Below are 14,023 nucleotides of genomic sequence, written 5' to 3' on the forward strand. Positions count from 1 at the left end.
AATGTGAGAGCCGGGAAAGAAAGACCATAGTAATCCTCCTTTCATAGACTGGTTAAAGTCAAGGTTACTGTTTAGAACTTTGATGTATATAAGAATTTTCATATTTATGGAAAAAGTACAAACTTGGGATCCTAAAATTCCCTGCATGCTTCAACAGCCTCCTGTGGGATAAATGCAATTCAGGTTTTTATGGCAAACACGAAGAAGCTGTTAAATTTAGGTAACCATGGGGATCCATAAAATGCCACATCCAAAGTCTCTGGCCACATTAGACACTTTTAATTTTCACCTTTATGTGTTTTAGAAAATAAATACTAACAAAAGGTTCAGCCCTTTGCCCAAGGTACTATTTTGTAAGGAATGTTTGCACAGCAGATTTAAGGTTACAAAGAGGAGGCTAAGACACAGTGTGCCTACTAATCGTGTTTTACATACAAGGAAATCTTACTGCCTAGTAGACAGGTGTGAAGGTGTCCTCTCCTTCCGGCCTCATGGCCAGCCTCCAAGACAGCACCACGTGTACCCAGTCTTTAGGCCTGAAGGCGGCAAAGGGTGCGATAAGACTTAAATAGGGAACCACATGGCAGAGGGCTGGAAGGGAGCAGCCTTGGTTAAGACACAGTGTTCCTAAATTGCCTACTTTTGGCTGACAGATGCTCCCAGCTGGCTGATGTGCAAGTCTGCAACTTGCAAAGTAGGCTGGAAAGATGGTTTTGCTTGCCAAAACCAAAGTAAGTAGGCAGCTAGCAGACAGAGCTAAGAGATTTGGTGCATTCTGTTGACTGCTTTTAATACCCTGCCTACTTTGAGGGATCAAACTGGGCCTAGGGGGGTGACTTAGTGATGCTCACCCACCTGAAAGGTGTAGGTCTGGGTTAGAGATCGAAAATCCTGTGAGCCTAACAGCACCCTTGCAATTCACCTTCACATGGAAGCTTCCCTGGCTTTATCAATCAGACCACAGGTGCCTTCAGACTAATGATTTTCAAAATGTGGTCCCTGGATCAGAGTATCACCTGGGAACATGGTAGAAATGCAAATTCGTAGGCCCTACCCCAGACCTACAGAATCAGAAACTCGGGAAGTGGGTCAGCAAGCTTTCCAGGTGATTCTAGTGCACACTAGAGTTTGAGAACTACTGGTTTAGACCAAGCCAATTAGGTAAACCATGGTCATGACAACTGCTAGGATATAGCTACTTACCCAAGAGGGGGGGGTAGTGGAAGGGAAGAGGAGAGGGAGACACACACACACACACACGCACACACACACACACACATGCGCGCGCGTGCGCGCGCGCGCAGGGAGAGGTCTATATAAGGGTGGCATCCACTCTACTGATGGCCGTCTGTGTGATAAAACTAAGGTGCTTTAAGCTGGGTGCTGTGGCTCACGCCTGTAATCCCAGCTACTTTGGGAGGACAAGGCAGGCAGATCATGAGGTCAAGAGATCGAGACCATCCTGGCCAACATGGTGAAACCCTGTCTCAACAAAAAATACAAAAAAATTAGCTGGGTGTGGTAGCGGGCGCCTGTAGTCCCAGCTACTCAGGAGGCTAAGGTAGGACAGTCACTTGAATTCAGGACATGGAGGTTTCAGTGAGCCGAGATCGCACCACTGCACTGCAGCCTGGCAACAGAATAAGACACTGTCTCAAAAACAAAACAAAACAAAACAAACAAAAAAAACAGCTAAGGTGCTTTCATATTTGTAGCCCAAATGAAGTGAGGTAAGACTTGCCAGGGGAAAAGGAACGCTAGGAGAGAACATGGTAAAGTTCCTAAAAGCTCTGTGGTCTTTAGAAGGAAGCTGCTAAGGCAGGAAAAACATCGAATAATAGGGCAAATAGGGCATAAAGGTTAATGGGGCCAGGCACGGTGGCTCATGCCTGTAATCCCAGCACTTTAGAAGGCCGAGGTGGGTGGATTACTTGAGGTCAGGAGTTCGAGACTAGCCTGGCCAACACAGTGAAACCCTGTCTCTACTAAAATACAAAAAATAAAATAAAATAATTAGGCAGGTGTGGTGGCACGTGCCTGTAGTCCTGGCTACTTGGGAAGCTGAGGCAGGGGAATCGCATGAACCCGGGAGGCAGAGATTGCAGTGAGCCGAGATCATGCCACTGCACTCCAGCCTGGCAACAGAGCGAGACTCCGTATCAAAAAAAGAAAAAAAAAATTAGTTGGGCGTGGCGCTGGGTACCTATAATCCCAGCTACTCAGGAGGCTGAGGCAGGAGAATCACTTGAACCTGCGAGGAGGAGGCTGCAGTGAGCCAAGATTGTGCCACTGCACTGCAGCCTGGGCAACAGAGCGAGACCCTGTCTCAAAAAACAAAGCAACCAACCACAAACAAAAAGGTGGATGGATGGCTGCCCCCCTCAGAGGAAGGAGATGCTGCTTCTCTTCCTGCACGGGTCTGTTTTGCATTCATACCTCCTGATCCTCATTTGAAACTTCTCCATGGTGCTAGAGACAGGAGAGAGTGGAAAATGGAAGTGGGCCTGAGAGAGGGGAAGAGAAGAGAGAGTGGGCGGGAGCAGGCCGTTACTGGCTTTAGCAGACAGAGCCACTCCGGAGAGTCGTGCAGAGCTGGAAGATTCCTTACAAGTCTCTAGTTCATCCTCCATGAAGTGACGGGGGTCCTCATCATCATCACTCTGTCACCATCATCACCACCCTCAAGCTAGCGTTATGTGAGTAGACTCCTGCCAGCCAAGTACCATGCTAGAGATTTTATGGATATTATTTCTAGTCCTCCCGACAACCCTGCAAGCTTGATGGCATTACATTAGTGCTTAGACAAGGAAACTAGAGGGTAAGCAGCAGGTCCAGTGTTAGAGAGACCTGATCTGACATTTGACAACACTACTCTGAACACTCCTGCCTGGTGATCGCCATCCAGCCGGTGCCTGGATGCTCCCAGGGACAAAATGCTCTTTACATGCGAGGGCAACTCATATTTGGGTTGCTACAACGTTCTTCCTTTACTGGAGCCAAAATCTACCTCCTGGCTGAGTTCACTAACTGGTTTTCAGCTGGCGCTAGTTCCATCCCTGTGACTCCACAGGACATGTCTTAACCCCCTTTTAAAACTGAGAGCTCTTCTAATATCTACACAGAGCTTCAGGCATCTTTACTTCCTCCAGCTAAAAAGCCTGGGTTCTCTTCACCACTCTTTATTTATATTCTAGAAAGGCAGATAGGCTGTCACTGTAAAGCCACAAAAACTCTTATTCTTCAACAAACATCATATAGAACACTGGGATGTTATTCTTAATGTTGCTGAAGACTCTTAAAGCTGTTGTATTTATGCAACTGCAGGCACAGACACAAATCAAAAGCTCCCTTATTCCTCAACCATGCCAGAAAAAACAAAGAGGTCGCAGAGTAACTGTATCTGGGGCCAAAGGGCACCCATTTTCTGATGTTTCCAAGCTAAGCCTTCTCTGGAGAATGAAATGAGCTGTCTGCTATTAATGCGGCTGTACCTTTAGAAGTACCAGCCACAGCCCCACAGCCCCACAGCCCCACAGCCTTGGCTCCCGGAATACAGCACTGAGGTGGAAAACTGAACTTTAGAATCCTGCACTGACAGCCCCCAGGAACCTCTGAACCCTTGTTCTGAATGATGGAGTGGAGCTTGCCAGCTTCATCCACAGGATGTGAGAATCTTACCCTGCAGCTCCCTGGTCCGGGACCTTGAGGAAATCCAGGCTCTCTGGCGTCTGTGACACTCGGTCTGAAGCAGTAGACTGCTGCTGTGGCAAGGGCGGGCGGGCCATGGAGGTGTACAGGCTTTTCTGACTGGCCCTCTGGCTTCCAGGAGCGTCGGGATGTGGCACGAACTGGTTTCTGATGACTCCGTTCTGATGGTATCCTAGAGAGAGAAAGAGAGAAGGACATAAGGCTTACATTTTTGGATCCTTTGCCAAAAGTCTCTCCACATTTCTTCCACGTACTACAAGGGCAGCTTACTTAACTTCTGAGTCTCAATTTCCCCATGTGAAAAAAATGGAAGGCATCACTGCTAACACATTGTGAGAATTAGAGCGGATTCTCTGTTCTCCCCATTCCCAGGCTTTACTGAGGTATAACTGACAAATAAAATTTTATGTATTTAATGCGCCCAACAATGCATGGTCAACTTCCCAGGATGTGCCCGGAACACAGCGGACACTCAGCACATGCTTGGTGACAACAGAATCCCCAGATTTCCTGGGGTTCAAAGCCCACAGTAAGGAAAGGTAAGCTTACAGCTGGCTGGGAGACACCTTCTTGGGCCTCAGAAAAATTATGAGGTTATGACTCAAGAGGGTTGGCAGGCAGCTGTTTAAACAGCTGGACATCCATTTTCAAGGGGTCAGTCTTGGGCATCCACTGCAGGAGCCTGCTGTGTGAGGCAGACGGCGTGCGCTACACAAGCAAGGGAAAAGTGGCCACCCAGTTGGCTCAGTCCGGATGCAGCAAGCTCTCTCAGCCAAACAGCGATGTCTAGTTAAAATCACATTAGCCAATAAGTAATGGGTTAGAGTGACAGGCTCCAAACCATGCATCTTGGCTGACTCGGGCATTAGCATTCCATGCTACGTATGAAGAGGCCCTTATTCATTCTCCCACTGACAGATCTGGGCTGACTGGAGAAAGAGAACAAGACTCTTCAAGGCCCACTGTGGTGAACCCCACCCAAAAACCTCTTCCAACCCAATGAAGAGAACTCTTTGGTAGCAGTGGGATGACCCTTAGAGAAGGACCAGGGGTTCAGTTCCGGCTCTGCCTCTGATAGCTACACTGATCATGAGCAAGAGAGCTGATGTTTCATAGTCTCAGTTCTTCACGAAAGAACCACGAGATAGGTCCAGAATTTGCTTGGTGGCTTCCAGCTCCGACATGCATTTTCTCTATATCCTTATTATTGCAGAAATAGGGTTCTTCCTGCCCAGTAATAATAGCTGGAATTCTTACTTTGAACCCCGGTTTTCTCAGGGTAGAGCTTTCAAGAGGGTGGCTCCTCATCCAGCCACGTCTCTAGCAATTTCCTCCCACAGGCCACCAGACCAGATCAGAACTAGACATTTGGAGCAAACAGCTGCCCTTCACCTTGCCCCATTCCCTCAGTAAGTGAGAGCTGAATGGGCTCCCACAGGGTCTGGGATGGAGGAAGGTAGAAGGACCCCACTTGCTGCTTAGGGTCCCAATGAAAGGAGAGGGGCATCTTAAGTGTGACATGCCCTTGGGATGTCACATGGCCCATGATAAAAGTGGGGTTCCCACAGGGGCCGCCCCACATGCTGCTCGAGATCCCCTTGTCCACGATAAGATCAGAAGTTAAGAGTAAGCATTTAGAAACGTTCATGGCAGTTTGACAGATCTATTTCATGCCAGTTGCATCTTATAATAAGAAATTTTGGCTTATATTTTATATGCTTTAAAAATTCTTCTTCTACTAATTCATTTTTATTATATCATACAAATGTATGGTTTGTGAGGGACTGGACATGTTTTTAAACCCCTTGAAAACCCCTGGTCTTCCACCACAGACAGTTTGAGAAGCACTGGTTGAATGGATCCAGGTCCCATTGTCTCATTTGATTGATGAAAGAACTGGCACTTAGTTGGGGAGCGCTGCTCAAGTTCGGAAACTCTGTGGCCTGATTGGATCTGAGGCTGCTTTGGCCAACCTAGCTGAGGCCAGTGAGCGTTCCAGGTGGACTTGGCCAGAATTCTCCACTGGAACCAGTGCACACGCAGTAATATGGTACTACAGGGCTTCTCTTAAGTTCCTCTGTGCTTGGATTTTCTTCAAAGAAGAAAGGAGGAGACAGAGCTGGGTCAAGGCAGGACGGGGACTCCAAAAGAGACGAGGATTAGTTTCTCACTGCTGGGCCCCAGTGTCCATACTTTAGCATGCAACAGTGAGATTCCAGAGACTAAAGAAATGTCTTTTTTTTTGGCCGGGGGTGGGGGGGCAGGGGTGCTGGATGGGGAGGGGAGACAGAGTCTCACTCAGTCACCCAGGCTGGAGTACAGTAGTGCGATCTCAGATCACAGCAACCTCTGCCTCCCAGGCTCAAATGATGTTCATGCCTCAGCTTTGAGAGTAACTGGAATTACTGGTGCATGCCACCATGCCCAGCTAAATCTTGAGACAGGGTCTCACTCTGTTACTCAGGCTGGAATGCAGTGGCATAATCATAGCCACCTCAGCCCGCCACTTCAGCCTCCTGAGTAGCTGGGATTCCAGGCATGTGCCACTAGGTCCAGCTAATTTTTATTTTTTATGTTTATTTATTTTTGAGACAGAGTGTTGCTCTGTCACCCAGGCTAGAGTGCAGTGGGGTGATCTCAGTTCACTGCAATCTCTACCTCCTGGGTTCAAGCAATTCTTGTGCCTCAGCCTCCCAGTAGCTGGGATTACAGGTGTGCGCCACCATGCCTGGCTAATTTTTGTATTTTTAGTAGAGACAGGGTTTTGTCATGTTGGCCGGGCTGGTCTCAATCTCCTGGCCTCAAATGATCTGCTCGCCTCGGTCTCTCAAAGTGCTGGGATTATAGGTTTGAACCACTGCGCCCAGCTGCAGCTAATTTTTCAGAACATTTTTATAGAGATGGGGTTTTGCTATGTTGCCCAGGCGGGGCTCAAACTTCTGGTCTCAAGCAAGTCTCCTGCCTTGGTCTCCCAAAGTGTTGGGATTACAGGCGTGAGCCACCGCAACCAGCCTCAAGAAATGCTTTTTACTCCTTATCTAAGACATTGGTACAAATAGAATTCTCTTGGCTGGAAAGACTGGAATCAAATACAGTCTCAAAATGACCCTATCAGACTTAGAATCCTAAACTGCTTAATACCAAACACTCTGGGAGCAGTTTTTTATGAACTGAATTTTGTGAGTGATGGAAAAACATTAAAAGATGTTATGTATTTTTGCAAGTGTTTTGCAAACGCTACACAGATTTTTAGAGGCAGAAAGTCTAAGATTCAGGTTTAGAGTGTATGGATCTGTCAGTTTTATTTTTATTATTCAAAATGAGAGGCCAGGTGCAGTGGCTCACACTTTTAATCCCAACACTTTGGGAGGCCAAGGTGGGAGGACTGTTTGAACCTAGGAGTTCAAGACCAGCCTGGGCAACACAGTGAGACTCCATGTCTACAAAGAGTAAAAAAATGAGCCAGGTATGGTGGTACGTGCCTGTAGTCCCAGCTACTCAATGGGCTGAGGTGGGAGGATCGCTTGATCCAGGGAGGTTGAGGCTACAGTGAGCTATGATCATGCCACTGCACTCCAGTTGGGCAACTGAGACCCCATCCCCAAAAAAGAAGAGATAAACATGAAATATAAGCATAAACTTTATAACAATTTTGTAATGCTCTCAGATATTACTTTGTTTTTTCGAACAGGCCTCCTGAATCCTCATCTCAGAAAACAAATAGAAAACAAATTTCTTCTATTCAGTCATTAAGCTGCTGTAACTTACAAAATACTGTGCAGTGGCCCCCTCCCCTCCTATCCATGACTGTGCTTTCCACTGTTTCAGTTACCCATGGTCAACTGTGGCCTGGAAATATTAAATGAAAGTTCCAGAAATGAACAATTCCTAAGGTTTAGGTTATGTGCCATCTCGCTCTGTCCCGCCAGGATGCGAATCGTCCCTTTGCCCAGCCTATCCATGCTGTGTCCCCTACCCCGTCATCAGTCACTAAGCAGCCGTCTTGTTATTCATAACGGCCCCAGGAAGCCGGCAATTTGGATATGCCAACGAGAAGCCATTAAGCGCTTCCTTTAAGTGAAAGGGTGAAAGTTCTCAACTTACTGAGGATAAAAAATTATGCAGAAGTTGCTAAGATCTACAGTAACAACGAATCTTCTATCTGTAACATTGTGAAGAAGGAAAAAAATTTCTGCTGGTTTTGTGGAAAACTCAAACTGGAAAAGTATAGATAGGTTTTGGTAATATCTGCATTTTCAAGCTCCCAGTGGGGGTCTCGGAATGCATCCTCCGAGGATAAGCCGGGGCTACTGTAGTGGTATTTGGCCAGAGCTGGGTAGTGGTGGTGTGGTTAGACCTGACAAACGCCTATTTCCTGTGTCTTAAAAGCTGACAACAGTCTAGTTGTCACAGACAAGAACTCCTTTCTCTCTGTCAGAAGCCTTTCCTAAGGGAGTAATATTTCGAAGTAATGAAATCCAGATTGCAAACTCAGCCGCAGCTCAGTCTCACTGACTCCTACTTTTCTGAATTGTGAGGTCTCCAGCAGAGCTGCTGCGTTGTACATCTGGCACTGAAATGGTCCATGCCTGGTTAATATGTGTGCATTGATCTGCTAATGGGTTTCTTCCCAAACATATTTTATGTTATGGGTCCAGATTTAGTGGTCCCAGACTATGGTACATGGCTGGCTTACCTGGGGGAGGAGGGGCCGCTCTCATTGGGTAGTTGGCATTTTGAGTCCCACCGGAATAACCTCTATTTTGGGTAGTGTTCCTTCTGGTAGGACCTGAAATAAACAAGCAAGACAAAGTTAAAATCAGCGCTACTGGTTGGTTTTATGGATCCTCATGGTTCTTTGCATATGGAAAATTTTTGAGAAGCTTGGATTCCAGTTCTCAGGTGGATCTGCAGGAGAACAGTTGCAGCGGAGAAGGGGCAGTTGAGGGAAGTATGTAATGGTAGCTACTGGGTGGGAGGGGCTGGAGGATAGGTTTATAGAGGTACAGTTTTGAAATGTTAGACCGTGGCTTTTAAAGAAGGGCTGATCGTCTAACAAAGGTGTTTCTATTTCTGCAGACTTTTTGAGACAGACGGAACATTTTAACATTTGCATTCATGTTCTACACGCTAAGTGGCTGAGCAGGTTCACTAACGCTGTGGGTCACCGGGGTTGGCAGGAAGCCCGTTCCGGCGCTGACTGCACGCCTGCCTATGTCAAGGGCCTTTCACGCAAGAGTGTGTGTTCTACGGTCCTTGAACTAAACACAGAGACCACAAGGAGTAGAAGCAGACTTGTACCCTTGACACAGACATGAAGGAATTAGCAACAAGCGGGGGCCAAAGGAACACACTGTGGGTCACAGTCAGGGCTGGACAGCAGGGCCAGAGGAGCCAGAGGAGATCTCTGCAGAGACATCTCTGGGGGGGAGAAAATCAATAAATAGGGTCTCGAGTGGAACAGGAAGGAAGGTAGGATTAAACCAGCTGGAAGAGGGGTGCAGAGGGAATTTCTTATAAAGAGAAGAGCTGAAGAATAGAGAAGGGTGGGAGGTGACAAGGTGCACACTGCAGACACAGCAGAGGAGCTGTAGCTCTGGGGCCTGGGAGAACCAACCACGTGGGACCAGGGGCAAACGGATGTGGCCTGTTGGGCGCTTCCCTCCCAGTACCTAGGCCGCTCTCCCCACCCCAAATAAGGTAGAATCCAACACCTATTGGGCAGTTTCCACTCTGGGGCCCGCTGCACACACACCGCCTGCTGGTTATTTGCAGCCTTTCTTTGCCCGGCTCCGTGCCCTGGGGTCTGAGTCCTGTGGACAGCCAGGCCTCTGCCTTCCAGTGGGGTGAGGCCTATAGGCCAGGCCAACAGGAGGCACTGGCAGGAGACTAGAATGTCAGGAGGGAGGTAGGGGGACTTCATGTGCCTCCTTCCTGCCTATACAGCCTTCAGTTCACCTCGTTCCTCCCTCTGCTGCTTCAGGTTTGCAGGTAACAATGATCTCCCGCTGTTCCTTTTCCCTGGGTCCCTACTTTGTTCCCTAAACCCTGTCCACATCTTCTTCTTGAAAAGTCTCTTCCGAAATCCCCCCAAAAGTTGCTGTTTTCTGCAAGTACTAACGGATACACAGACATACACCAACATTTCCTGAGTGGTGGCCCTACACATATAAAAATATGATGGGCCGGGCGCGGTGGCTCACGCCTGTAATCCCAGCACTTTGGGAGGCCGAGACAGGCGGATCACGAGGTCAGGAGATCAAGACCATCCTGGCTAACATGGTGAAACCCTGTCTCTAGTAAAAAAATACAAAAAACTAGCCGGGCGTGGTGGCGGGCGCCTGTAGTCCCAGCTACTCGGGAGGCTGAGGCTGGAGAATGGGAGGCGGAGCTTGCAGCGAGCTGAGATCCGGCCACTGCACTCCAGCCTGGGTGACAGAGCGAGACTCCGTCTCAAAAAAAAAAAAAAAAGATGGCATTTATTGGTATTGTATTATTGGTATTGTATTAATATGTTAGAGAACATGTTAAAGTGTACCTTTGCAGATGGATTTGAGAAATTGCTAATTAATTAATCAATTTTTGAGGTAGAGTTTTGCTCTTATTGCCCAGGCTGGAGTGCAGTGGCGTGACCCTGGCTCACTGCAACCTCCGCCTCCTGGGTTCAAGCAATTCTCCTGCCTCAGCCTCCCAAGGAGCTGGGACTACAGGCATACGCCACCACACCCTGTTAGTTTTTTGCATTTCATAGAGACGGGGTGTTGGTCAGGCTGGTCTCGAACTCCTGACCTCAGCTGATCCACCTGCCTCGGCCTCCCAAAGTGCTGGGATTACAGGCATGAGCCACTGTGCCTGGCCTAGACACAGTTATTTTACATATGGCATCTTCATGTGTGTGATCACACACACAGGCCAAATTTTAGAACAATATCACAGTATACATAGCATATATTATTCTATGCTGTGTACTATAGATATAAGTTATAAATACCAATTATAAATAGAAAAAGAATCAAAGGCCAGGGAAGGAGTTAGACTGGGGTTTGAGGTAGTGCATGTGTCTGTGTGTGTATGTGTGTGTGTGTGTGTGTATGTGTGTGGTGTTTTATTTCTTAGTGGCGTGATCTCTGCTGGCTGCAAGCTCCGCCCCCTGGGTTTACGCCATTCTCCTGCCTCAGCCTCCCGAGTAGCTGGGACTACAGGCGCCCGCCACCTCGCCTGGCTAGTTTTTTTGTATTTTTCAGTAGAGACGGGGTTTCACCGTGTTAGCCAGGATGGTCTTGATCTCCTGACCTCGTGATCCGCCCGTCTCGGCCTCCCAAAGTGTCTTCTTTTTCTTAATGAGACAAGGTCTTGCTCTGTCACCCAGGCTACTGCAGCCCTGACCTCCCAGGCATAAGCCATCGTCCCACCTCAGCCTCTCAAGTGGCTGGGACTACAGGCGTGCACCACCATGCCTGGCGAATTGTTGTATTTTTATTTTTGTGTGTGGAGACAGGATTTTACCATGTTACTCACGCTGGTCTAGAACTCTTGGATTCAAGCGATCGTCCGGCCTTGGCCTCCCAAAGTGCCAGGATTATAGGTGTGAGCCACTGCGCCTGGCCCAGTCAATTTCTTTAAAGGTGGCATAGAGGATGATGTTGGTATTGTGGACAAGATCTGACTGGAAAGGGAGGGGAAATTTGAAGCTAACGAACTCTGATTTGTTTTAATCACAATATTGTAATGCCAGGTATACTGATACATAAGTACTAAGTCCCTCAGAAACTTTTAACCTGCTCATTTTCCTTGCTGTTGCTTTAGTTTGAAATGTTCCATTCTGAAGAAAGCCTGAGCCCCAGGAAGCAGCAGGTGTACTGATTCTCAGCCCCCACATCTGTGCACACGTTTTTAGCATTCGCTCAGGAGACTCGGGTGAGCGGCGGCAGTTCTGCCTGCAGGGCCCGTGGAGCACTTACGGGAGTTCTTGGGCAGTCCAGGTCCAATGCTGACCTGCAGCACTTTGTTACTGGGCTTGAGGACAGCCAGGTCCCCAAAGCCTTGGTGGAACTGCACTTGCCGGGAGCCCCCCGCACTCCAGGGACCCCAGTTCTCCTTTTTCAACTTCAGTTCAAGCCTGCAAAAAGCACACTGGGGTTAACAGGTCGAAGGAAGCAGTGAGAAAACGGTGCTCAGAGATCCTGCCATGGAGTTCTGCTGCTGGAAAAGCATAAACATGAGGCAAGACTGGACAATCCACACCGGGGCAGGGCCCTGAGGATGTGCACCGCATCCATGGGGTGGCACTGTCGCTGCATGACAATGAGCCAGAAGCAGGAGCATCTGGGGCCCGGTACCATGAGACACCAGGTGGTGAGGGAGGTACACCTCGCTAATGTGCCAGTGCCACTCTGTCAGGTGGCCTCAGGGGCACCTGCTGAGGGGACAGAGGAAAGAGACAATTTCCAGGTCACACCACTGTGCTGTCATTGTGCTTCCAGCTGTTGTCCCTGCTCCTGTGCTTGTGGAGGACTGACAGATGCCAGACCCAGGCCAGCTTGAAGACTCTTTAGCACAGAACCTGGCTTTGTTTAGTCCCGTACTGTTCTTGCACCATGACATCCCACCCGGGGATGGAAAAAGACACACTAGCAACCAAGATCCAAATAGAAGACAGGATTTACCTGCAATTCCCAAACTCCCCAGCCAGTTTTAATGCTTCTGTATTGCCCATATGCCTGCATTATGCAATCCTTATTCTGCTTTTAACTTATATTTTCTCATATCATAGGAAGGAAAAATCATAATTTTAAGTAGCTGCCTATTATAAGTTCCCCTCATCATGATATTAAGGCTTTGTCTTGGCCTCATTCTTGTAGCTGGGAAAAGATGGAGGATATTCCCATTTTATAGATGGGGACATTTAAAAAGAAAAGTTAAATAACTTTCTTTCTGTGTTTTAGACAGGGTCTTGCTCTGTTGCCCAGGCTGGCGTGTAGTGGCGCAGTCTCAGCTCACTGCAATCTCTGCCTCCTGGGCTCAAGTATCCTCCCACCTCAGCCTCCCGTGTAGCTGGGACTACAGGCATGCACCACCATACCCGGCTAATTTTTTTTTTTTTATTTTTTACTTTTTGTAGAGATGTGGTCTTACTATATTGTCCAGACTAGCTAAATAACTCTTACTCAGCAAATCTGAGATTAGAGGGTCAACAGTATGCCAGTACCTGGTCCATTAGGTCATGTTGCCAAAAGAAATGAAAGTGAGGCCGGGCATGGTGGCTCAAGCCTGTGATACCAGCACTTTGGGAGGCCAACGTGGGCGGATGACTTGAGGTTGGGAGTTCAAGATCAGCCTGGCCAACATGGTAAAACCCTATATCTACTAAAAATACAAAAAATTAGCCAGATGTGGTGGTGAGCACCTGTAATCCTAGCTACTCAGGAGGCTGAGGCAGGAGAATTGCTTGAACATGGGAGGCAGACGTCCAGCCTGGGCAACAGAACGAGACTCCATCTCAAAAAAAAAAAGAAGGGAAGGTGAGCCACCTACACAACACATTGGCCACCTATAGTCCTCAAGCCCCCAGAGGCCCTACCAATAAATAGGTTTTATTATGCATTAGTTTGGGGAATTTATGCCCCCACCTTTGTCACTTTCATCTGCTTCCAGCCTGATTCTATTCCTGTCTGCTCTGCTAAATTAAAAACCCTATTTTTGGGTGAGACATAAAAATCTGCCTTTGTCTGCCTCATTTAGGAGGTTTTTGTCTAAATGATAAAATACACTAGTCTACGAAGTCATTATTTCACAGAAATGCAAAAGTAACCTTTTCCAAGTCTGTGACTGCTATCCAGACTGTCTTCTGCAGGCTCTAAGGTTCCACTGGGGCCAGCCAGACCCCACTCTCCTCCTCGCAAGCCTCCCCCAGCCCCATCCTGAATCCCAGGGGTGCGATCAAGGCCCCTTTTTAGCTACACGCAGAAGTTTGGGTCCCAGATCCGGACTTACGTATTGCTGAATTTCAGAGGTAGTTGCTTCTGGGTTTTCTCCTCGTAACGCTTTGCTAAGAGGCTTAGGAATTCAGTTTTGAAGACAGATTCAAGCAAACTGTCATACTCTTGCTCATGGAGAATAAAAATGTCATCCTGCATAGTACTGTAAAGAGATTGGACAAACACACTTGGTGAAAGCTGTGCTTCTGTTTACTCTATTTTTTTTCTTCCATTTTAAAAATCCTGCAAGATAGTGCTAAGATTTTAGTCTTTCTATAGTAATAATCTTTCAAACAAAAACCAACTACAATGGAATTACATAATGAGATTGCTGAAAT

The 14,023-nt window shown here is 47.7% G+C and overlaps 1 protein-coding gene across 1 annotated transcript in view; it reads right to left on the reverse strand.

Moving 5' to 3' along the window:
- The window catches only part of MYO1E (myosin IE), a 240,056-nt gene that overhangs the window by 13,448 nt on the left and 212,585 nt on the right, over window positions 1–14,023 (reverse strand). The window contains exons 23-26 of the mRNA XM_045395539.2: window positions 13,702–13,848; window positions 11,670–11,827; window positions 8,405–8,497; window positions 3,679–3,880 (exon numbers count right to left, since the gene is read on the reverse strand). Of these exons, the coding sequence (XP_045251474.2) occupies window positions 3,679–3,880; window positions 8,405–8,497; window positions 11,670–11,827; window positions 13,702–13,848 (600 nt within the window). The remainder of the gene's footprint in view (window positions 1–3,678; window positions 3,881–8,404; window positions 8,498–11,669; window positions 11,828–13,701; window positions 13,849–14,023) is intronic.

The sequence above is a fragment of the Macaca fascicularis genome, chromosome 7 (assembly GCF_037993035.2).
Source record: "Macaca fascicularis isolate 582-1 chromosome 7, T2T-MFA8v1.1".
NCBI classification, from domain to species: Eukaryota; Metazoa; Chordata; class Mammalia; order Primates; family Cercopithecidae; genus Macaca; species Macaca fascicularis.